Below are 26,726 nucleotides of genomic sequence, written 5' to 3'. Positions count from 1 at the left end.
CTCCAAACCACATTAGTTCAACCTGTATTTCAACATCTAAAAATGGTTCCATGAGCTGTGTTTATTTTGGAAAACCTTTATCTTTACATATGTGTGCAGACTACAGCTAAATTCTAGATCCATGATTAAACGCACGGGCCAGTGTTCCCTCTAAGCTGAGTTAGTGTGAGCTAGCTCACAGTTTTTTAGCCTCCAGCTCACACATTTTTGTCTTAGCTCAGGAAGGATGGCTCCAGAGCAAACTAATTTATGCAGTAGCCAAATCGCTCGCTCACAACTTTAATGCCAGCAGCTCACAAAGTAGAATTTTTGCTCACAGGACTCCACAGGGAGCATTTCTAGACCCATTAACATGACAGAGAGTCAGTGTGGTGTAGTGGTTAAGAGTGGTGGACTCTAATCTGGAGAACTGGGTTTGATTCCCCACTCCTCCGCATGAAGCCTGCTGGGTGACCTTGGGCCAGTCACAATTATCTCAGAATTATTTCAGGCCGCCCCACCTCACAAGGTGACTGATGTAGGTAGAGAAAAGTGGGGTATAAAAACCAACTCTTCTCTGGCCTTGAGACCTTGCAGAATCAGGATAGTATAAGCAGGCAAAATGGACCACTGTCTGAGATACAGGGTAATGCATAGATCAGAATATATCAATACAAATATCCTAGCTCGTCAGTGTGATCCTGTTGATTTACTGGCTTGATGCCATAATAAACTATCTAGATCTAGCTCCTAGCGTTTATGACAGATCCCCAGGCCCTTTTAATAGATATAGATCATAATTCCTCCCATAATACCCTAGATCAACCTATTGTTTTACATATATCCCAATAGCCTACCTTTTAACAACTATTAATGGATGACTCAGAGGAAACCTGGTGGAAGCAGAGGCATTAACAGAATGATTCATCCACCTCCTGTTATTCATTCCACTATTATGCATATCCTGAACATGAAAGATATTGATTAAAATATATAATTTACTGGGCACTGCCTAATTTTTCTTAAACTATTTATACTAGTTTTTGTAGTATAAATTTATCTTTTGGTTTTAAATCATACAAGCTAACTTCCTGTAATGTAACGGTCTTCTTTAATTCGTCCTTTAATTCGTATCAGAAGTCTTGCAAAAACTTTTTGTCATATTACTTAACTGGAACTCTGAATATAAGCTTTCCAAACACAAATATAAGATAGTAGCAGGCTGATTGTACGAACATCAAAGCTGTGTGGCTTTCACATCGTTAGCATTATAAACTCCACACCTGGCTGAATTTGACGTAAGATTTCATTTGATCTTTGTTGGTGAGATCCAGTGCTACAAACCCAGGTTCCCGTTGCAGTACTACCCAATACATACAGATTATCAAAATGAAACTGACGGGCGGTACAATAACTATTCTATGAAGTGGGTTTTCAAGTGAAATCAGTTCACCAACGTGTGTTTCAAGTAACTAAAACCGTCAGGTTGGATACAGCAAAGGATATCCTCAACCTTAAAACACACCTCAAGTTGCAGAAAAGACGAAACTAGTTAAATTGTCCCTAAAATCGCTTCCTCGAACTCTCCGGGCAGAATGCAGAGGCATGTTAGGCTCCGCTCACTTCCATGCAGGGCTGTTTGAGCTCCAGCCACTTTGACAGAGACCGCAGAAATCTCCAACCAGACCGGAAGCTCAGGGACCTGTATCTCTCTAGTCTCTATCTCTATGGTTTTTCGTTCCACGACGGACCAAGGAGGATGGGTGGAGTCTGATGGTGTCCCGCCTAGACGAGCCGAAAGCCACTCTCCTCCCTTCGTTCCTGCCAACTGATACTTTGTGTAAGGAGCCCGCTCTCGCTTATCTGTGAAAGAAACAAAAGATAGCGCGGAGAGAAAAGCGGCATGCACCTACAGAATTTCAGATCAGGCAGTGGGGAAAAACAGCAACAAAGAAACACTGTATTCTCTGAAGAGCAAAGGAGATTTAAGGGTTGCTTGTTCCTTGCGCTTGAAACCAACGTCCCGACCACTATCCACTTCTCAATCTTGAAGGAAACGAGAACCGGAAAGCCAGGCGTGTTCCTGAGAGCGAGAGCGGGCGGGCCGACGAAAGTCTAGAGACTCTGGCCGGTAACTTCCAACTAGTCAGCCCGCCCGCCTCCGAAAGAAAAGAAAAGAAGAAAAAGAAAAGGAGGAGGAGGAGGGGGGGGACTTTTGTGCGTCGCTTGAGAATGAGGCTCCCGCCTGCCCCACTCGTCGGTAGAGCCTGGAGGAGCCCCGCGTGGAAGTCGCCTCGCTGCTGAGGGGCAGAGCGAGAAAGAGAAAGGAGAAGAAGAAGGGGGCGAGTAGGAGGGAGCCCGCTCGACAGGACCGACCGACTGACTGACTCTCCTGCCAGGCCGACTGTCTTCCAGGTCCCTTTTCCCCACGCTCGTTTGCTTTGCTGGGAACCGACCCTCTCCTTGCTGCCTCGCGGACAAGGTTGCCTTTTGGTTCGCGCCCGCAGGAGGCATTGAGCGCCCCCCCTCCCTCCCCCTCAGATCCCAGCCGACACCCCCACCCCCCGTACAGTTCAACGCTTCCGTTTACAAGCGGAGCCGCACGCACAACTCCTTCCCTCTGCCCCGTCCTAGGATTTCATCACCGGATTTAATATCCTTTCTCTTTCACCCCCCCCGGTCCATTCTGGACTCCTTTTGGCTCCCATCTTTCTCCCCCATGGCTGAACCCCGGACTTTGCCTCGGTCCTGCCTCTGGCCCTCATTACCCCTCACCCCACCTTTCGCCAGGACTCCATGTGCTTAATCCGACAATCTCTCTACCAACTCTCACTGGCGCTTCCGGGAAGAAAAAATAAAGAATTGACCACCCCAAGCACTCTCTCCTTCCAGAAGCCACCCCCGCCCATTCCCTTTCCAAAATATTTTTCTACTTTGAACCTTGTGGCGTTATGAGGTCTTTTCTTGGATTACTCTCCCAAGTTTCCCGCTGGAACAAGAAGAGGCTGTTGTGGCTACTGCTTTTCGTTTTTTTGACTGCATTGTAAAGGTTTTTTTTTTAAGGTTTGCAGCGAGATAAAGCTCGGAATGTTTTCCACTCTTTTGGACCTGCCAGAGGAAACGGGGAACGAACCAGATGAGTGGAGATCTTTGTAAAGCCTTTCCTTTTGTGGGAATGCCAGCTGTTCTGAATTATTAAAAAGTAGGGAGAGAAATATTCAGAGCAGTTGATACTAGAACTCGGGTTTGAGTGGATTCCTGAAGATTCATGACAAGCTGAAACTACAAGTTGTGTAGTTCTAGAACGATTCCCCCCCCCCTTCCCCTACGAATCTCTACAAGTGGAGAAATAGGATGACATCGCGTGTGGATCCCAGGATTAAACAAGCATTGCGGAAAAAACCATCAGAAAGAACTCAAGAGGTATCTCATCTTCTTGCTTATTTAAGCGTTACGGATGTTTCACACCAGCACTTTTTAACATGGCTGTTACTTCCATATAGGAAATTGCATGGAACCCACTTGTGACACAGTCACACGTTTCTGTTTTGTTTTGCTTATTCTGTGGTCCAAGACTGCTGGTAGCAGGCTTCTGTGCCAGGCATGTGGGATTCAAACGTGTGTACTCTCCTGTGTCCCTTAGCATTTCCTTACAGAAGGCCTGTCATGTAGTGAACTTTCTTATATGATTCAGCCCTTATCCAGACTTATTTAACAGCCTGATTTTGTCCTAGTGCAAAGTCACGATGCAACTATTTATCTTTTTTTTGTCTTTTAAATGTGTTTTGCCACTGACTAAATGCCTTGCAGGCTCAGTGGCCTTCTGTGAATTTAACACTTAAGTTTATTTCCTGGGCCAAGAAACATTTAGAAGAACCTTTAGCCTGCTTGTTTCAGTCTTAAAGAATGGTGATGGAAAAACCAGTTATTTGAGCACAAGATAAAATCATAGTTTAAAACTCATGTATCATGCTAGTATAATATTTCTTACTGAGCTGGTTAGCTGATATTTGTTAAATTGATAAATGTACAGTGCAAACCTGTGCAGAATTTTTTCCATCCAAACCCATGGGTTTAGAAGTAACTCTGCATAGAATTGTATTACCATTCTTCTAGAAATATGGTTTGGGTTAAAAAAGGCTTAGCTGGGAACTAGAATTACTTTGTGAGTGTAGCTTACATAAGACCAGTGTTAATGGGGGTTTGTGTTGTACTCACTGCCTGATTTTTTTTTGTTGTTATTGGTAAGTTTGAGTGGAGTCTCTTGAATCATTTGCATTTCCAAGTTATTTCCAGGTTATGATTGCATTTGAAAGAGAAAAAGAGAACAGTATTGGGAGATAACCATTTTCAGTTGACAGTGAACAACAGTGTTCTCTGTTGATGTTTCAGTTAGTGAAGATTCCAGGACCAAGGGCTTTTTACAAAATATATTAAAGTTACTAACCATAGGTTTGTCCTATGCCTTATTTTAATGCATAGGACAAAGTTATGCTTAGTTGACCTTAACCAATCTTGTGTGCTTTTCTTGCTGTTATTCCTCTTACAACTTTTAAATATTCTGTGCTTAGAGACTTACAGTGAAGTCAAAGGATTTAGAAGGGTGTAACACTGTTTAGGATGGCACTATTAGCATCACTTTAAAAATATTTCCTGTTGACCGAACTGGCTTTATTTTGTTTTGCGGACAGTGCTTGTATGAGGCATTGCTTGTAGATGTTGTCTTTTAAAAACATTTTTATTGTTAGTGTGCTTTCTAATTTTTATTTTAGTCCAAACATTGACTTCCCCCAGTTCTTAATGCATAAATCTGGATGCAAGTTATTACATTTATTGCTAGCAACCATGCTTATGTTGAGTTTTATAGTCAGCTAGGCCATTGGTCCCCCAACATGGTGACAACCAAGTGTTTTTTAAAAGTGGATGGGGCCAGGCAGGGCTTCTGAGTATCTGATGTTGACAGTGGCTTTGTGTACAATACTTTACCTGTGTGACTAGCAGAATGATATTCTACAAACACAGTGGGACTTGCTTCTGACTAAACATGATAGGGTTACATGACTGAAATGCTTAATTAACTGGAACTTTTATTGAAGTCTTCAGATCTTCCAGATTTGAAAGTATTTTTATAAATCAGGTGGAAGTTGATAATAGGATCATATCAAATTCTTGTCACTTTCCCAAAGTCATTTATGTTCCTATCAATCTTTCCAGACTCTCTCTTACTGTACACATGTGCAAGGAGCTCTCACTAACTCTTCAGCACCAGCAATCACTGTTATAAATAATAGTGCTGATTAAAAATGGCTGGGTTCATGAGCAAAGGGCTCAGGTAAAGGGGATAGCTGGGACAGCCTTTTGCATAGATGCATTAGAAGCCTACAAAAAGATACTGCCAGATAAGCGTTTCTTAGCTATCTCAATACGTGTACTTATTTGTGTATAGGCCGGATTTTTTTTTAAACAATGCACATTTTATATGTTATCCTGTTAAACAGAGATTCTGCCTGAGATGTTCAACAGCTACTATTGTAGCAATGTATATCTCACTCCCTGACATTTTGTTGTTGGCTCTGCCTTCTGTGGCAGCCATTTTGTAGTTCTTTCCACCAATCTCTGTTGAAGTGTCAAAGGTCCATGGCTCAAAAAGGTTGGGCAGCCCTGGACTAGTGTTATGCAGGCGTGGAGTGATTTTTATTTTCAACTATGTCTTTGTTTTGTTGCATTTCCCCCTTAAATTATTATGTTCTTGAAACTCTTGTAATACCTTGTCTGACCTCTTGAGAGTGGTGTGAAAACTGAAGGTACAATATATAAAAGTGAGTTTGTTGCCTCAGTGCTCCTGACTTTAATATTTGGTTGCTTTATGCTTGATATATGAATGTCCTGTCAAAAGACAATTTCAGGTGATTTCAAAAGCATCTTAAATTCATTCACAAATTTAGAACAATGGACCCCCCAGACTGAACAGTGACATAGGTGTCTTATTTCACTTCAGGTGTCTTATTTCACTTCATGTGCTAATTTTCTGCCCCATATCACTTCTCCCCTACTCTAATCAAGCTGATCATATTTTGCATTGTACCTTTGCATCGTGACTTCTATGCAACACCCCTCCCTCCTTTTGACTGGGATATAAGGGCTCAGGGATGTGTCTCCCTTTGACTCTTGAGGCTTAAACCCTGGAAATCTTGTCTTTAAGGAGCTACTGGACTGGAATCTTGCCCTGTTAAAATACAGAATTCTGTCTTGATAATTTTTTTAATCAAAGCATTTATAACTTCTATAATAGAAAACCCAAAGATTTCAACAATATAAAATAGCCCCAATCTACTGGAATTTGAAACAGCAATATAACTGTTGTATACACACTGACCTGAATGGCTCAGGCTAGCCTGATATTGGAAGCTAAGGAGGGTTGAGAGACTACCAAGGAATTCCGGGGGGTTGAGAGACTACCAAGGAATTCCAGGGTCACTATGCAGTGGAAGGCAATGGCAAACCACCTCTGTTAGTCTCTTGCCTTGCAAACCCTATGGGGTTACCTGAAGGCACCTGGGACTTGACAGCATTTACACACAAACCCATGCTTTTGTACAAACCAGATAGGATGAGCAGTTTCCAGATAGCTGTGAGGAGAATATTGTTTTAACCTGTGGCCACTAACTCCTGTTGGGTAGTCATTTTATGTGCTTGTGGGTCAAGTATGCTTTAAAATTGCAATTTAAGTCAGAGAAACTTTATGTTTAGCAGAAGGGTGATTCAAAATTGAAAAAAAATACAAGGAACCGGGATGACCAAATGTAACTATGGGAACAAAGCAGCATTCAGCTTTGTGCAGAGATAGGGTTGGAATAAACCCCAGAGAAAGCTTATATGGAAATAATGGACCAGTAGCTGGTCAGTCATTCCAGCACAGAATAATGACTTTATGCATATGAAGAAATAAGAAAGAGTCAAAACCCAGGTTCCACCATTTTTTAACTACAAGTGTCTCTTTAAATAAACAAATGGACAGTTCCTTCACCAGTGTCCCTTCAAGTTCATGTATACAGCGGGACAATAGTTTACTAAATCCCTGCTGAAGTAGAAATGTTCTGTATATGAAGTAGTGATTACATGTTTTTCCCCCTTATGGAGCTCTTCTGTTATGAAGCACACAAAAATCAAACCCACCTGATCTTTTTCTCTCCTTTTAACCTGAGCTAGTATGACTGTTCCCAGTTCAGTTGGCTAATGGTTTAGGAGTTTTTTTGCAAGCCTTTCCCGCCCAGCTGAGACGATTGATTAAATAATGTGCAGTAAGAGTCTCACAGAGGACTGGGATTTATTGAGAATATGTATAAATGCATTTATGTATCAAAATATTTGTCAGCACACCTGCCTATAATGCTTGCATAATATTGCTGCAACATTGCATAAGATCATGTTTCCTGATGTTTTGCTGGTGAAGCTGCTATGATATATTCTGAGTAGGTAGGTGATGGCAAAGCAAGTTGTGTAAATAAATACTACATATGCAGTTTATTTGTTCTTAGCCTGTACAGTATAATACTTATTTGTTAGCTAAGAAGAATACTATTACTTGAAATGTAAAACTAATTGAACATTTTGAAGCCCTGATGGGAAAGATGGGAATAGAATGTTTTTGAACTGGACATATGGGGGGGGGAGGGAATGAAATACAGGGAATATTTCTTATCAAGCCTATTTCAGTAACATACCATATACATAAATTTGCTCATTGTACTATTTGGCCTTTTGAAATTAATCATGTATATATGCAGTGTTAGGGAAAGCTACAAGACACTGCACATCTAAATACATTAGTTTTTGCTTTTTTATTAAGAATAAAAGCTGAAAATAGAAACCATCGACACTGTAGTAAACAAAACGGGAAGTTTTATTATGTGCTCTTTAAAAAACCAATGGCCTGGATCCAAGGATCCGCCCAAGTAGCACTGCATGCCTAAGAGGCTTTGGGATTGTGTTTCTTGAACTCCCTGTTTTCTCCTTATGGCAAACCTCTTTTGCAACTGATGAGAGTTTTGAAAGCATGGGAGTCTGCAGTTCAAGGGGTGGAGGAAGATCCCAAGAGGGAGCACATCTTCAGAAGCTTCTTTTGATTTTGGCCATTACTTAGTTCTCTGTGTTACAGTGCAGGAGCATATTTTAAGGAAATCCCTATGATAAAAGAAAGAACATGCAGTTACATTTCTGAACATTTCTGACAACACTGAACTCCTTTATACCACCAACTTCCTCCTGCTACACAGGCTGCAGTCCTGTGCATTCATACCTGAAAGTAAGCCCTGTTGAACTCTGTGAGACGTGCTTTTGAATAAACATGTAGTCTCTAACTACAGAAAGAAAAGTATCTTGAATTTCATTACATTATATCGCACTGTCCCAATAAAGTCCTTGAAAAATACTAGGATAACTAGTTTATTTCTGTATCCAGAATTAGCATCTGATTCGGCATTTTCACTCTGGTCACTCTGAGCCTGCTTGCAGGAAGGGCGGGATATAAATTGAAATAATAAATAAATTTTGAAGGTTTAGAAAGAAGCATGTCTGTTCCTCTATATGTTAGTTTGTTCAGGTGTGCTTTAAGCATTTTTCAGTTTTTCACGTGATGGAGAAGATAAATGGATGTACAGCAAGCAAGGAACAAAAAAGTGTTATACAAAGGTCTTGCCACCATCCTGCAGTAGCAGTGAGCTTGGCAGTCTCCCAGAGTGTACTCCTGTACCAAATACCTCAGTGTGTCTTGTAACCCTTAAAAGGACTTGTCAAATGTCAAGTCCTAAGAATTCTTTTGTTTTTGGACCTAAGACATTTGCAGCAGTGTGAGTTGTCTGTGACAGTATTGTTTTAAAATTCTGTTTTAAAACTGTGGATTGATTTATATCAAGGGTGTTTAGTGTTAGGAGTGAGAGACAGGATTGTGATTCTGTTGTACCACGTGCCCAGCTTCTCCATGCCTGAGCTGGTGGAGGTAGTCTTGGAGGTGGTGTTGAAGACTCCTGGTTGTCTTAGAGGACTTCAACATCCATGCCAAGGCTATACTGTCAGAAGTGGCTCAGGATTTCATGGTGTCCATGACAACCATGGACTGGTCTCAGATAATAGCTCACGCTACACACTGTGCCTGTCACATTCTTGATCTGGTCTTCTGTTCTGGGCAGGAAGAAGGTGATCTGAAGAATTAAAGATGGTTTGTTTGTCATGGATAGATCACTGCTTGCTGTGGTTTAGACACAGAGATACCAAGACTCTGTGGGGGTGAGGGATCAAGTAAGATCTGCTCCGTAGCCTGATGGATCCAACTAGTTTTCAGATGGTGTTAGTAGACTTTCTTCCTGGTATGGTTGGCTCTCCTGTCAATGCCCTGGTTGACTGCTGGAGTGAGGAAATGACATGGGTAATCAGTATGATTGCTCCTAGGTACCCTATCTCAGGTCTAAGAGCTCAGGTGACCCCTTGGTTTACTAAGGGACCATGAACAATGAAAAGGGCACTAAAGGGACACTGGAGAGAGACTTGGGATAAATCTGACAAGGCATGGCTAAAGCTCATTTTAAAGCCTGCTCTGTGCCTGTGATGGTGAAGAAACAACATTTCTCCACCACCATTGCATCTGCACAGTGTAGACCTGCAGAACTGTTCAGGGGTAATTGAGGTCCTGTTGGGTTCTGGCCTACAGGAAGAGATGGACTGCTCTGCAGCCTGCTGCAATAATTTTACTAAGCACTTTACAAACAACATCTCTTGTATCTGTTCCAACTTGGACTCTACATTAATAATGGCAAGAGTGGATGGTCCGAGGGTGCCAGTGCCCAAATGTGTGGGATACTTTTTGGCTTGTCCAGTCTGAGCATGTGAAGTCTGAGACTTACTACCTGCTTGTATGACTGTTGCCTTTCCTAGCTATTTAAATCTGCTTGGGGGAGGGCTGGTGGACTGTGGCTCAGCCGTAAAATATCTACTTCACATGCAGAAAGACCCATGTTCAGTTTCTGGCATCTTAAGTTACAAGGGTCAGGTAGGTGATATGAAAGACAACTTCCTGAGACAATGGAATGCTGTTGCCAGTCGCAATAGGCTATACTGACATGGATGGACTAGTGGTCTAATCCTCCAGTATATATAATTCTATTTTGGTCATGGACTTCCCTGAACATTCCAACACGCTCCAAAATCAGTTCGCTCTCTGATCTGTCATTCAGAGGGTCTCTCCCTATCCACTGGCTGCTTTGCCTGAGTCCTGCCTCCAACATTCTAAACAGTTCGCTGTTCCCCCCACCCTACAGCCAGTCAGAACACAGAGGTCATTTGCATATGTGGCCTGATTCGCCTTTGCCTCGGAACACAGAGGTCGTTTGCATACGTGGCCTCACTGGCCTTTGCCTCTAACATTCTAAACAGTTTGCTGTTGATGTTCTGAGGTAAAATAAATTTCCCCTTAGTGTCTGTTGGGGGAAACCATGGTTACAAATCTCCAGGTGAGGGCTAAAGATCACTCAGAATTACAACTGCTTTCCAGATGGCAGAGATCAGTTCCCCTGGAGAAAATGGTGGACTCTATGTCCTTATATTCTGCTGAGATGGCCCCTGTATGATAGCCAATGTGACGTAGCAGTCAGGGCGTCAGCTATTAAAACTGATGTCCAGATGACCCAGATCAGTTCTCTTGGAGACAATGGCTGCTTTGGGCACTAGATTCTATGGCATTATACCCTGCTGAGGTCCCTCCCCACCCAAAATCCTGCCCTCCCCAGGCTCTACCTGTCAAATCTACAGGTATTTCCCAACCCAGAGTTGGCAACCGTGTAATTGGCTATGGAACCACTTTCCAGACCCTTGGAACCCAGAAAACATGGCACAGAAGGAGGTGCTTTTCTACCTTATCAGTGACTGCATAGCCCCAAATTAACATAAGCCAACCTCCAGGCAGCACCTGGAAATCTCCAGCTATTAAAACTGATGTCCAGATGACCAAGATCAGTTCTCCTGGAGACAATGGCTGCTTTGGGCAGTGGATTATATAGCGTTATACCCTACTGAAGTCCCTCCCCACCCCAAACCCTGCCCTCCCCAGGCTCTACCCCTCAAATCTACAGGTATTTCCCAACCCAGAGTTGGCAACTGCGTAATCAGCTATGGAACTACTTTCCAGACCCTTGGAACCCAGAAAACATGGCACTGGAGGAGGTGCTTTTCTACCTTAGCTGTGACTGCATAGCCCCAAATTAACATAAGCCAACCTCCAGGCAGCACCTGGAAATCTCCAGCTATTAAAACTGATGTCCAGATGACCTACTGAGGTCCCTCCGCACCCCAAATCCTGCCCTCCGCAGGCTCTACCCCTCAAATCTACAGGTATTTCCCAACCCAGAGTTGGCAACCGTGTAATCAGCTATGGAACTACTTTCCAGACCCTTGGAACCCAGAAAACATGGCACAGGAGGAGGTGCTTTTCTACCTTAGCTGCCACTGCATAACACCCCCCTCCCTCTCAAAAAATAAGTCAGAGGTGGAGAGAACCATATCTGTTACCATGAGGCTGTCCTCCCATTCTACCCACTTGGGGCAGCAAAATGACTTGAGACAGCCCTGCCTTATAGCTAAGCAGAAGGAAAGAAACATGGCTTGCCTCCCTCTATTTTCCGCTTCCCTCTGCCGCCCCACCAGCCACAGTCAGGACACTCATCTGGAGCTTCCTTCTAGATCTCGTTGTATTTCTTCCCACAACGGGCATTACTCCTAGTTTAATATAAAGCACTTCATGATTCATATTTACTGTGGCTGCATTAAGATGTTGACATGCATCTCTGGTTCAACATGAGAGTCATGAACATGTGCAGTGCTTCTACACTTCCTCTCACCTCTATTTGAGTGTGGAGGGTGACAGATGGTTTCCTGGTCCAGTTTGGTGGGCTGACTTAATGCAGGAATCTGGGAAATTGAAGCTTGCTTCCATCCCAGCAAACCACAGAGAGGTGAGGAGACAAAGGGAACTTACTTTTCATCTTATTCAGTCTGAGGATGTGGATTACTTGGAAGTTTGAAGCCAACCATCTGCTTGTATGACTCTTGAAACAGGCTGTGGTGCATCGACTTCTAAAGAAGCCTATCCTGATTCCAGGAGATCTTAATAGTTATCTACCAGTTTTACGTGTTCCATTCTTGAGCAAGGTGGCTGGACAACATCAAGTTTCCTGGATGAGATGAATGGTTTAGATATTTTCCAGTCCGGGTTTAGGCCTGTTTATGGGACTGAAACAGCCTTGGTTGTCCTAATAGATGACGTGCACTGGGAGATGGACAGAGGAAGTGCAACTGTGTTGATTATCCCTGGACGTCTTGGTGGCTTTTGTTATAATTGATCATGGTATCCTACTGGACTGCCTTTCTAGGCTGGGATTGGAAGGCACCATTTTACAGTGGTTCCATTCCTACCTCAAGGGTAGGTTTCAAAGGGTGGTGCTGGGGGACTGCTGTTCACCCCTTGGTCTTTGACTTATGGGTCTCTCAGGGTTCCGCCTTTTCCTCTATGCTCTTCAACATCTCCATGAAACAGCTGGGTGAGGTCATCCAGAGATCTGGACTGGGTTGTCAGCAATATGTGGATGATACTCAGCTCTATCGCATAATTCCAGCTGATTCAGGCTGTAGAAACCCTGAACCAGTGTCTGGAGGCAGTTTTGGAGTGGATGTGAGTTAATAAACTGAAGCTTAATCCTAACAAGACAGAAGTGTTACTAGTGGGCAGAAGGTCTGGCCTGGGATTTAAGGTGTCACCTGTTCTGGATGGGATTGTACTCTCCTTGAATGGTCTGTATTCTGGGGGATCTCTTGAAACTGGTCCTACTGCTGGCAGGTGGCACCTGTGGTCAGGAGTGCCTTTTACCAGCTTTGACTGGTTAGCCAGCTGTGGCCTTTCCTGGGCAGAAAAGATCTGACCACTGTGATGCATGCCCTGGTTTCATCTAGATTAGATTGCTGCTATGTGCTATATGTGGGACTGCCCTTGAGAAGCAGAAACATCAATTGATACAGAGTGCTGTGGTCAGAATATTGACCGGAGTGTATGGTAGGGACTAGGGGCGTATACCTAAAGAAAAAAAAAGGTATTTTCTAGATCCAGATATATCTGGTTTTCTGGGTTCAAAAAACCAGTTTGGTATTTGGATCCCCCCCCCCCCCGATTCCAATATTATTTGGTTATTCCGTATGGGAATCTTTCTGGTGGCACAAAAAATTGCAGGAGAGTTGCTGGTGTCTGTCAATGAAATTATCTCCAAGCTTCAAGTGAATTGGACCAAGAGGTCCAGTTATATGGGTTCCTGGACAAGGTGCCCTCAGTTATCCTCCATTGTTTTGTATGGGGGAAAATATCAGGCTTTCTGCAGGGTGATCAGTAACCACTCAAAAGCAAGCAAAGCAAAAACTGGCCAAAAACCTCTCAATACAAACAGAACCAACAAGCCCAAAGAAGCAATGGAGAACCAGGGAGTCCTGCAGAAGCACAAGACAATGTGGTAAGCCTAGCACAACAAATGTCAAATCAGAGAATCCTCCAAATGAAACTGTTGGGCTGTTGCAAGCCCAACAGATGTAGAATAAGATACTCAAGCCAATGTAAACCCCAAGAATCTACAGCACTGTACAACCCAAGAATCCACCGCAAACATAACACAAACCAACTTGAGCAAAGTGTACAATGTTGCAAGACCAACAAACTAATGTCAAAGTACACAATCAAAGCCAAACAATATGGCAGGCCTATACCAAGCCCCAGGGAGACACAAAACACAGTAAAATTAGAGAAAAACCCATCCTGGGAACCTTAAAATGCTGGTTTCCAATATTCTGAGTTACTCCCAAATATTTCTGGGACTTTTTGGGATCCATTTCCTGGTATCCCCAGAAAATTCAGATACTATCCAAAGACCCGAATATGTCAAGTAAAAACAATAAGGTATTTTTTGGATATATACTTCCAGCGGACATATCCAAATGCACGTCCCTAGTAGGGGCCATCTCACTCCAGTCTTGGTCCATCTACACTGGCTTCCAGTTTGCTTCCTAGCAAAATTCAAGGTGCTGGTGTTGACCTTCAAAGAGGTATATGGAATGGTACCCACATACCTGAAGGACTGCCTGTTTCCTTATAAACCCAGCCAAGCTGTAATCTTTGGAGGCCCTGTTAAAGATGAGCCTACCATCTGAGAGTAAGCATATGGCAACCCAGAAGAGAGCCTTCTTGCTTGTGGCACCAAAGTTCTGGAACATTCTCCCTAGAGATGTGAAGTCCCAGAAAAAAAGAGGAAATTAAGAAAGAAAAAATCTGCCCCATTTTTTCTCCCCCCCCCCAATTTTTCCCCAATGCAAAAATTGGAAATTTTGGGGACTACCGAAAAAACTCCTATGAAATATTTTCTCTTTTAGAATTAGTGAAATGCTTTTAAAGATAGGTGGCTATCCTGCCAACATATACTGCTCTTAAATCTGATGCATTTTTGTATCTAGAAAGGTGCCTAATCTTCATGAGGGGAGCATACAGGGCTTTCATTGCTTCTCAACAGTTGCATGCCTTCTGTTGTTCTTTTTGCCTGACATGGTTGACCTTTTCACCTTTCCCTCAAACTGCTATGGGACATTTATCCACCAAAAAAGTAACTTATTGCCCTAACTTGCTGGAAGGAGAAAAAAGATCAGAAAGGAGGTAGGGTACAAAAAGTAACAAAGCTACTGAGAAAGTATGGAAGTTTCACAGAGAACTCTCTCTTACCAGATAGCAAAAACTGAGGTACAGGTGCTACGTTTTCTCTCTCTTAGGTATTGCGCATGTGTGCAGTTTTGCTTGTACAAAACTAAGGCATTTATAACTTTTAAATTCTATAAATAATATCAAATGTTGCAGTTTTATATGCGTAGTGAGATAAATTATGCATTTGATGTTAAAGCAGTAACATTAGTTTAGGTTTGATAGGTCAGTAAGTATTGCATATATTTTAATTCCCCCCCTTTGTTGTTTTTTTTAAAGCAAAATATTCATTTTTCCCTATGCTGTCAAAATTTCTGGAAATTTTATATCTCTGTCTCTCTGCATGGAGATTATCTGTCCCTTCCTATCACCAGAGGGTGGAGACTTTTTTTTGGTTTGATTTGGCATTCCTCAGTGAACCTTCCTGACCAATGTTTTAATTGTTGTTTTTATGTCTTTAAATGCATTTTAACTTTATTTTAAACTAGGAATAAGGCCTGTTGTGGAAATAAATACAACGAGCTCTAGAAAGAGGCTCTGGGCAGGTGCCTCAGCCTTGGGCACTCAGTGTCAATTTGCTGTGGTAACCTCAGCAGGGTATAATGACAGAGTCCACCGTTTCCTCCAGGGGAACTGATCTCTGCCATCTGAAGAGCAGTTGTAATTTTGAGTGATCTTCAGCCCTCACCTGGAGATTGGCAACTATGGTTCCCCAGGAGGAAATGGCTGGTTTGGAGGGTGGAGTCTATGGCACACCCCTCCTCAAACCCCACCCTCTCCAGGCTCCACCTCTCAAATCTCCAGGAAATTCTCAACTTGGAGTTGGCACCCCTATCTCCTTCCCAGGCAACCATCAATTTAGCTTTATCTGCCCCTCTGACTTCAGCTTTCCATCTCCTCCCCCCTCCCTGCAGCCTCTGCTTAGGAAAAATACAGTCTTTCTCTACAGTGGGGACCAAAGCAGCTTACATGATTCTCCTCTCCCCCTTTCAATCTGCACAACAACCCTGTGGGGTAGGTTAGGTTGAAAAATCTGTGAGTGGTCTGAAATCACCCTGCCAGCTTCCACAGCAAGAACCTGGGTCTAGCAGACCTGCTCTGAAGTGCTAACTGTCACACTGGCTGTCATGGGGGCCACCTCAGCAGGGTATAATGACACTGAGTCCACCATTTTCTCCAGGGGAACTGATCTCTGCCATCTGAAGAGCAGTTGTAATTTTGAGTGATCTCCAGCCCTCACCTGGAGATTGGCAACAATGGTTCCCCAGGAGGAAAAGTACAGTTTTCCTCCATAGTGGGGACCAAAGCAACTTACATCATTCTCCTCTTCCCCTTTTGATCTGCACAACAACCCTGTGAGGTAGGGTTAGGCTGAAAGCCTGTGACTAGTCCAAAATCACCCACTCAGCTTCCACAGCAAGAACCTGGGTCTGGCAGACCCTTGTCTGAAGCGCTAACTGCTGCACTACACTGGCTGTCCTAGGGAGGCTGCTGCTGGTGAAAAGGAGCAAGTAGCCAGGCCTAGTTAAATCATGCCAGTCAAGTGGCATCAAGTCACTTAGTAGAGGGTGCTGCCAGGCCTAGGGTAGCCAAGCTCCAGGTGGAGTCTGAAGATCGTCTGGTATCACAACTGAACTCCAGACAACAGATCTTTCTCCCCCTGGAGAAAATAACTGCTTTGGCGTGTGGACTCTATGGCATTCTATTCAGCTGAGGCCTCTCCCCTCCCTAAACTCTGGCTTCCGTACATTCCACCACAAAATCTCCAGGAATTTCCCAACCTGGAGCTGGCAACCCTAGTCAGGGCTGACTCCAATGATGTCCCTACAAAGGCCAAAGGACCTACTGCCCCTGCTTGGTGCCTAGCAATAGCCACTGAGGGGAAAGTGAGTCCCACAGCAGGAGGAGAAGGGAATGGTTTGACGACCGGTGGCTCACTTCAGTAGCCAGCCAGCCACGGAGCCGGCAGTAGAAGCATCTTCATCAGTAGAGACAGCTGTTTTGGCAATTTATTCAGACAGGGAAGAGTGGCTAAGCCGGCAGTGGATGGGGGAGAGGAGTGGACCCAGCATCCAGCCAGTGGTATATGAGTACTCTTGAGGGGCGGTTGACAGGCCAGTGGCTGATGGAGCGCACAGCACAGCCAATGGGAGAGCTGGAAAGTGCCAATACACTAGGGCTTCTCTCTCTCTCTCTCTCAGAGGTGTCAAACTCATTTGTTTTTTATAGTGATTAACTGGAATAACACTTCACTATTTCAGTTATTAATTTAATTTGTAAAAAACTGTCCAGGAAAATGTATCGGTACATAAAGTCATTTGTATGTCAAATTTCACATACAGCTTTTTGCTGCAAATTAAGATCTAATTACTCCTGAGATACTCAGTTCTGCTAGAACTGCATTAATATTGTGGTTTATAAATGATTCTTTAACCTCTTTTAGCATAGTAGATATTATTATGGGTATACTACTGTGTGTTCCAGTGTGCTCAACTAAAATTCAAGCTTTAAATTCTTGATCGTACAGATTGTTAAATTTTTCTGCAGGAACAAGTTCTTATTTCTCTGGTAACATTCCAGTGCTTAATTGTGTAATATGCAAAACTTATGAACTAACATGTAGGCTCTTGTTTAAACAGATAGAATACTTCATGTATGTGTGTTAAACTAGCTTCTGCAGTGATACTCATCTCAACAAATATATCACTGACTTTTTGTAATGATGGTCCAGTTAAACTGTTGAAGTACTTGGGGCTATTTGTTCCATAATCTCAAGATATTGTGGGGACTTTCTAGGAAGCTGGGTAATAAGCCCAAGGCGAGTTTGTGAAAAATCTTTTAAATGTATTTATTCATAATGTGCATTGGCAAAAATGAGAAGACAGATCTGCAGTTATGTGAAACTTTATTTGGATCTGTTTTACTAAAAGAGAACAAGTCTGAAGTGAGAGAATCATTGACTATTGTGTTCTTTGTCTCAGCTTTTGGCAGTTAATAAAGTAAGGCACAGGTTAATAGTATGATAGCCAGTGTCTTTACTGCACTGCTTAAAATATATTTTATAATACTCAAAGGGGATTTGAAAGGAAAACTGGACCGATTATGCCATGACAACAGAACAATTTTTAAATTTCTAAAATCACTGTAATTACATTTCTTCTTACTAATGTGCACCTAAAAAAGGGAAGCCATTTCTCTTTTCACTGCTCACAGTAATGATCACTCACTTGATTGGGGGGAACAACCAGAGTCCTGTGAACTTCTTCTGTTAATTTTTTTTTTTTTTTGGTCCTAGTAGCGTACCTTCTGTCTCCTGAAACAAGATGCAACATACTACTTCAGGAAACTTAGAGGTGGTTATGCAGTTCATAGGCTCCTTAGGTGAAAATTAAAGAAAGACCCTGGGAATGCATGCAGATTTACCGTTAACTTTAGAACTTTATGATCTCATGCCCAATGTTTCTTTCAGGGGGTACTGGTTATACTTTGCCTTTAGAACATAAAGCTTATCACATAGCAATTTTACCTTCAGTTTGACACCTTTTGACACCTTTTCTTCAGAATTATGCAAGAGTGTTTTTGAAGGATATACCAAAGAGAATGTAAATACATGTCAGCTGTGAATTAAACAATATATCTGGGCACAATCCATTATGGACGTCTCCAGTATTTGCATGGTATAGGTTGTGCAAAAAGGCACACTGAATGTCCTAGGATTTTTGTTTTACATTCATCCTTTTATTTATTAACTGTTATTAATTCAGTGTGTACCCCGCCCTCCCCTTTTATTTTGTCACATCCTGTTTAAAGTATCTTCTTTCTGTTGCATTTTTGTGTTATTGTTGGAAGGGTTAAATATTTGTCTGTGCTTTAAAATAGTGGAGAATGCTCATGAAATTCTCCTCTGGTTGCATATTTTTTCTGCTTATGCCATTATTATGAATTCTCCTTTAATATCCAAGTGTGTACCACATTCCTCTAGTGATGGATACTGTAAAAATGGCTGTAATAAGATTCCTGTTGACAACATAACAAAGGGCTTGTTGTGCTGTTGCACAGCTGAGCTAAACAGAGGAAAACATCTGCATCTTGTTTCCAGAAATAACTGGCATTTTGAAGTAGAGTTTTTCATGTTTTTAATAATTTTCTTAAATCTCTTAGGTGCAATATGGGTGCAAAAATTGCCTGTTTGCACTAAGGCTTTGCTGTTTGTTTCCTTTATGGCATATTTGTTTACTATATATTGATTAAACAACTTTTTATTGTACATTGAAAACTTGCCTAAATATCAGGTAGGGATACTCGCATATGCTACCCATTATATCCTGTTTTGTTTGAGCCAAACCCTGTCTTGCTGCTTCCCATTTTAGATATCATGAAAAGTCAATTGGCAAACCAAACCAGTGAGTCAGGATGTCCTGAATTGTAGGACACACGCCTTGGAAGAATTTCCTTTGCATTGCTACACAAGGGATGTTCTTATTGTTCTGTTTGGCTTTAGGCGTCTGTATAAGTGGAATAGATGTAACATCTTTGGAGCTGATCTGAAAGCAGAACCTTCTGAAGTCATGATGCAGGATTTTGAAACTTGTGTGTGTGTAGTTGTTGTGAACCTAACACATTTTAACCTTTTGTTTCCTCTTCATGTCTTATGCATAGTTTTAAATACTCAAGATGCTTTAACAATTATCTGCAGAAGTGAAAAGCGGTTATAACCTAGTGAATAAAAATAAACTCTGTTGTATATGTTAAGAAGAATGTTGACAGATCACTTGAGTATTGTTCAGTTTATATAATTAAAATAATCTTTAATGCACAGTTATTCAATAGGTTTGCCAATGGTAGGAAGTCAGACACTTGACAAGTCATAACATAACTATAGTAGAGCTTAATTGGATACAGAGTGATATCACTATGATATCACGATGTTGCTTTTTGCAACAAGAGACAGAATATTCCTGTTTAGAAGAAACCTTTAAAAGACTTTTATGGCTCTCATGGTTTTGGAGAAACATTTGGAAACGTTCAGCTTGGATCTGCAGGAGGCTTCAATGTAGAGGTGTTATCTGACTTGCCTTTATCCCATCTCTGTTCACATATAGCTTATTGATGCGGCATGGGAGTTGTCAGGCAAACCCAGTGTTTCTTTTGGGGACAGAGACTTAGAAATTTGAGGGTATAGAATGTGTGGTCATCCAACTGGCTTTATTAAAATGACAGATTTTTATGAAGTTGACATTATTTCTGATTATTTGAGCTGTCCTTGAGATTTACAATACATCCCGTCAGCATTAGCCTAATGTGGGCACTTCATATGTTGAATTAATATAGTAACCTTTTCCTTTCTAAAGATATGTTCTTGACAATCTTGGCAAAGTCACAATATCAGATTAGATGCATCCTATACTTGAGAACTTCCTGCCAACCTAGCAGTTCGAAAGCAAGACATTGCAAGTAGATAAATAGGTACCACTTTGGTGGGAAGGTAACGGCGTTCCGTGCGCCTTGGTGTTTAGTCATGCCAGCCACATGACCACGGAAACGTCTTCGGACAGCGCTGGCTCTTTGGCTTTGAAACGGAGATGAGCACCGCAACCCTAGAGTCGGATCCGACTGGCTTTCGAGCAAGGGAACCTTTACCTTTACTTTTTATACTTGAGAAGTACTTTTTTTAACTTAAAATTTATATTTTACCTTAGCAAGCATACAACAAACATATATTGTACATTCTATAGGTAAACCTATGAATTTACAATTACCAAGAACAACAAAAAAAAGAACAGCATTGCAGAAATAATTAATCTGATAATATTGATAGTTCAAAAATGTGCTAATATACTATAGTATTGCTTTGACTGCACCACTTCTTTTTTAATTTTTTTAAAATTTTCTTATCTACAAAACTACAGGGTCAGGGTAATGGAACAACCTAAAATAAGAGTAACAAGGATCCATAATACAGACATATAAAGTTATTGATACGTCTCTGTTATCATAGTAGTAGAACATGAAGATTACTAATGCAGAAATGTTAAGCCAAGCAATCAGTCTCTTTAACTAAGGTGTGAATATCATAGAATTGAAGTTATATGTTAAAATAAACAACATGCTATCAGAATTAAACTATTTTGCTATTTCCTTTCCTCTTATCAAAGTCCAAATTAATTTTTAGTTCTGCTTCAGGATTAGAGAATTTTGCCAGACTCTTCTAGATGGTATCGCAGCCCTCCCCATCTTTCTCTTCTTTCTCTTCTTTCTCCTTTCTCTTCTTTCTCTTCTTCTTTCTCTTCTTCTTTCTCTTCCTCTTCCTCTTCTTCTTCTTCTTTCTCTTCCTCTTCTTCTTCTTTCTCTTCTTCTTCTTCTTCTTCCTCTTTCTCTTCTTCTTCTTTCTCCTCCACTTCCTCAGGTCCATCTTCCACTTTCTGTTGTTGCTTCAGGAACATCTGCTTTATTTCTTTCTCACTGAAATTTCTTTGAGTTCCTTTTGCAGTATATCCCGCTTGACGTTAAGGTTGGTCATCGGGTCCAGTAGAAGGCGCAAAGCTACAGCAGTCAGTTTGGGAAAGTCTGTGGTTACTTCCGGTCTGGTGACCGGCGATGCTGTGCTGGCAGTTTATATTATATTATAAGTTTCGCTTTCAACGCCATTTTTTCTCTCGCTGTGTCATTGCTTATACAAGAGGAAAGTTTAAACATTCTCAGTAAGTCTGAAATGTATCGCTTTCTTGCTGGTCCTCCGCCCACTTCATCGCAATCCACTTCCTTCGAGCCGCCCTTTCAGCCTCCCGCTTTAAACTCAGTCATTTCGGGATCGGGCAATCCCCTCCCCCTTCTGCTTATTTGGTGCTTTGGGGCGGCTTTACTAGTAATGATTTATCGATTGTTTGCTGGATCATGGCTTCACTCATGTTTGTACTTGTGTTAGCTTGGTATGTAGATAGGATTGTTTCTCAGGATCCTTATACGCTCTGTCTGGTGTGCGCTTCTTGGTGCCATGCTGGCTCCATGCTACGGAGGCCTATCAGGGCAAAAAGATGCCTCAATCCTTTGGCTTCCGCCTTGGGAGAGGCACCTCTCGCACCCCAGGCTGAGACCCCCCTACGAAGGATCTGGGGGGTCCAAGATCAACTCAGAACCCCCCCATCGGCACGTTTGCGGGGCGCTCACATCAGAGCTGTGATGGAGCACACCTGCTCTGTGAGTCACCGAAACTGCACCACATCTTTTAATGTGTCATTGAACATCAAGTTTTCTAATACTGGAAACCATTGTTCCACACATTTGGAGTTATAATGAATAGTCTCTGTCTTATTTATAATGGAGAAGAGAGAAGTACTTTGAAAATAATTTAAACTAACCCTTATTTTCAGTCTTCTCAAGATGTAAGCCACCTCTAATGTTCTGTATCTCCAGAGAAACTGATTTTGCTACCTCTTCTACCATCAAGTTCCATTACCTCCAATCACTTGTTAAATGTAATCCTAGGAAGAGTCTATTGAAGTGCTAGAAAAATGTAACTCCACTTAGGATTGCACTGCTTGTTTCCAAGACTACTATTACTAAAGATTTATTTTGGAAACCTTTGTGGTGTTATTTGTGGACTTGTTTGAGATATGACACTTGTAAAGGTGATATATTAACTTTTATTGATCTCGTTCTCCCTCAGTAGATTTCAGAATCACTTTTGTAAATACCTCTAACTCATTAAAAGAAGCAGATAAAAGAGAGCTCCTCCATTTCAAAAGTAATTAAATGTAGCATGTAAGAACACATTCAAAAACTTTGGCAGGCATCTTTCATGTACATAACTTATCCACAATATTTGTAATTTTTTGGTGCACAAAGTTAGAGAACATTGTAAGAAAGCTATTGCATCTGATCTTTTGCCATTAAATGTTTAATCATATGGTATTTTCTTTCTTGTTTAGAAAAAATACAGCATGGTTTTCTTGACTTGGGGGCATGTAATGTTATATTGCCTCATTAATTTTTTGAAATATTTGTAGGAAGCAGTTAGAACTGACTGCAGGCGCTCTTCCTTGTAATTATAACACATATATATTGCAGAGGTGCAAGGGATTTCTCTCTTGTTAGTGCATATTATTTGTGTCTGCCCATTTTTACACTGAGAAAAGTGTTCAAATATTATCTGTCTGCTCCCTGTGCCTTTCTTCTCCAAAATGCGAGTATGGCGCTATTATTTGTTGTGGCTTGTTTTTTGTTTTTTTACCACTTCCAAGTTCAAATTAAGCTCTTGAGCATTTAGTACCCACAACATCTTTTACTAAACTGCGAGGTAACCTTTTATCCATGGTTACACTACTATGAAATGTGATCTCCAAGCAAGCTCCAAGAGAGCAATCTCAAGTAGGCCTACCTGGAATCCTGTTTAAGTCTGTTAAATGGGGCTAACTCCCAGGAATGTGTTCTTAGTACTGACTGACAGTACTGTCTGGCAGGCTGTTATATATTGGTTCAATACTATTCATTTAGATACGTTTTGGGATTGACCATTTTGTTGTAATTTGATTTCAGTTATGTGATACAGAATTTTAGTATTAAGATAATGTGATTTTTAAAAAATAAATTCTAACTGAAAAGTTGGTTTTGTTAGTGTCTTCTGTGGAAACATGGAGCATAGATTTAATATTTTGGCAAATGTTCAGTGCTGAATTTGTTTCGTTACTGAAAATTAGCAGGCTGATGAAAGGTTATTTTAGCCCTTCCTTTTTTAGTATTTCAGCTCTGCTGCAAACCAGATTATTGAAACAAGTAGGTTAGTGGATGGGTTATAGTTCAGAATAAATCAATAATACTTAGAATTACCTCCAGGAAACAATAAGTTTTGTTCCAAATTTTATTGGTTTTTAAAAAAAACAAACTGGAATTACACCAAAAGGGCTTTGCCTTAAAAAAAAAAAGAAAAGAATGTAGACATGGCATGGCCAAAACAACTGTTCATAAGCATTGGTTCAGATATTTTTCTTTAATATGATGAAAAACAGTACTCCATTCAAGGCATCCATCCTTATGGTGAAAGACAATGGCTCCTTTTCTGAAAGACTCCAGGTGTTAGAATGTTTAAATGCCTATAAATACTTGTATCTGCAAGAGTCATGAGTGTATTTTCATCATAGTAGGAAAATGATCTTAGGTCCCCCCCCCATTTATTTCAGTAGAACTTTTGTATCTATCCTAATTAATTTGAAACTTTTGACACTTACTCGAATTTAGGCTTTGGTGGGGGGAGTTAGGGAAAATGGGTCTACTACCATTTATTTTTTATTTTATTTATAAATTCAATTTATAGCCCTCCCTCCCCACAAACGCGGGCTCAGGGCGGCTCACAAATAGGCACAAGCCAACACATAAAACACGTTAAAACCATATAAAATCATTACTACAATATTACAATATAATAAGTGCTCTAGATGTTCCAGAATGATCTTCCATAAAGATGACGTCTCAAAGATGGTACGATCTCCTCCGGGAGCTCGTTCCACCAGGTAGGAGCCGCCACCGAAAAAACTCTGGCCCTGGTAGCAGCCAGCCTGGCCTCCTTGGGGCCTGGCATCGTCAGGAGATGTTGCGTCCCCGACCATCCATATACATAACAATGACTAGACAAGTGTTTTTGAGATTTGGTGGAATCATAACAGTTCATTTACAGCTAATTACTTTCTTAATGTGAAATTAATCATAGTAGTTAATTATAGGAAGGAACTAGTGAGGAAGGAGAGCCATGCATGGGCCCTGCAACACTGCCGGCCTGGCTGAGTTTAAAAGCAGCGAGGGAAGGTCAGCTTCCCCTTTCCTAGGGTGGAACCTGATAAAAACGTGGGCCTAACTAGGAGAAGGAAGGAAGGAGTGCACAGAAAGGAATCTGCCAAGGGGCAACTTACTTGCAGGTGGCTCTCTCAAGGGAGGAACAGATATAGCTCTCAAGGAAGGAAAAGGCTCCGGAACGGGGGGTAAAAAGAACCAGGCAGCAGAATGCAGAACCTGGCAGAGCTGCTCCCAAGGTGAGCTGGGGCCAACAGGGAGGCTCCAAATCTAGGGAAGGAGCTGCAGACTCAGATTTCAGGGAGAGCACTCTTTTTGTTGTGTATGAAAGAGAGCAAATAAAGGACTAAGAGCAGCTGATAATGAGGCTGGGCAAAAAGGGAACACCATGTGATGGTGTGTCCCTGCCTCCGACTGCCACTGAGCACAGGAGTGACAGAATCAGACCAACATGGCTGACCACGTAGAACTGTTTTAAGTTCTGCCTAAAGAGTAAACTGTATCTTGACTGCAATTTTGGACTTCCAGCAGAAATGTGTGAGGGCTTCAGCTTTAAATACTTCGTTTTCAGAATGCTTTCTTCAAATTAAGGTGTTCATATTAAAGCCCTAAATCTGCTTAAAACATAAAAACACTGGCATAAAGGGTTACCCGCTTCTTGGGACTTATAGAACTGTAACTCATGTTCATGTGGGTTTTGAAGCCATGTTGCAGATTTCCTTGTACATGTTTCCAGTTGGGTAGTAGCTGCAATTAAACAGAAAATGGAAGCATGCTAGAGGAAGAAAAGCCACTTCAAGGCTGTTTGTGGTAAAATATGTGACTGATAATGGACAGGAAGTGTGAGAGTGGCCATCATTACTGACAAGTCTCTGAAAATATAGCTGTTCCTCGTATAACCACAGTTAGTGGCTTTTTAAAGTGGTTAAGTTCTTCTGTCGTTCCTTAATATTTATTTAAGGATTCCAAAATAATTATATTATTAGTTGAATCATGTCTAATATAATCCACTAAACATCATGGCTAATATAATTGACTGAATAAAGATGCATAGTACTAGTTAATACAGCAGTGCTTTTAAATAAAGATTTTGAGTTCAGTTCTATGCATACTTGCTTGGGGACAGTTAATGAGAAAAATTATAGGAAGCTTGGTTAACTTTGTTGTGGTGTTTTACATGCTTATTACATGCTTATTACTTTTTCATCCTCCGTCTCTTGGAGATGCAAATCCTCTTAACAGTTGTATAGCAGCAAAACTGTTAAGTGATGCAGTATATTTCCAGCTCTTATTTGGTTATCCTGTCATAGTTGATTCAGGTATGTTCTTCAGTATTTTTGCACCACTCCAGTAAGGAATGCTTTTATCTGCTAAACCCACTTAAAAACCTAAGCTAGTAAAGTACCTTCAGCGACTTGAAGAGATTTCTCTGTTTACCTTCAGGTGTTCTGTTGAATTTATACTTTTGTTAGGTATACTTTCTTCTGTTGCTGTTTGCCCACAATAGTAGTTGTGGTTCAGGTAGGCACTTGTGGCAAGAAGCATTGTCCAAAAACAATCTGGGGTTAAGCACAGTTAGTCAACAGTCCAGTCATCAAACCAGGAGGTCAAATCCAAAGAGCACAAGCCAGGTCACAGTCCAGAAGGTTAAAGCACAAAGACATCTACAACAAAGCCACCGAGATTGCTTTCACACTGACTCTCCCATTTCTGGCTGCTTTTATCAGGAGTCATTCAAGGCCAGGTGCGACTCCTTAACCTGCTAAGTCATCCAGGGACAGGTGCAAGTCATCCATGGCTGAGCAACCAACTGGGCTGTTAGCCGTGATACTGCAGTGACTCCAATTCACAGGCAGAAGTTGCTTGGTGCTGGGCTGCCAACTGTGCACTATAGCACCGCTCCTGCACCTCCCTCCTGGTCCGCCTTCTCCAGAGTTCCAGAGGCTCTGGCAAAGCCTCTGCTTTGGATTCTGATCCTGGGCTGCAGGACTGAGGGCATGGTATGCTGACAGACTGAGACTCCCCATCTGCACTTGATGGAGTCTCCACCTTGTCTGCAGCATCTGAAGACTAAGGCCAGCTTCCTCCATCTCTTCCTCATCTGAGGAAGTTGGCAGACATCTCTTCCTCCATCTCTTCCTCATCCGAGGTGTTGTGTTGGCAGACAGCCTCACAACAGTAGTTTTTTATT

General features: G+C 41.7%; 1 protein-coding gene across 1 annotated transcript in view; it reads left to right on the top strand.

Annotated features, from left to right (window-relative positions):
* Nucleotides 1–3,333: 3,333 nt before the first annotated feature.
* The window catches only part of RAPGEF6 (Rap guanine nucleotide exchange factor 6), a 218,188-nt gene continuing 194,795 nt past the window's right edge, over nt 3,334–26,726 (top strand). The window contains exon 1 of the mRNA XM_015429532.1: nt 3,334–3,402. Within this exon, the coding sequence (XP_015285018.1) occupies nt 3,334–3,402 (69 nt within the window). The remainder of the gene's footprint in view (nt 3,403–26,726) is intronic.

Source organism: Gekko japonicus, unplaced genomic scaffold, assembly GCF_001447785.1.
Source record: "Gekko japonicus isolate JY-2015 unplaced genomic scaffold, Gekko_japonicus_V1.1 scaffold304, whole genome shotgun sequence".
Lineage (NCBI taxonomy): Eukaryota > Metazoa > Chordata > Lepidosauria > Squamata > Gekkonidae > Gekko > Gekko japonicus.
This window is presented reverse-complemented; position numbering and strand designations above follow the sequence as displayed.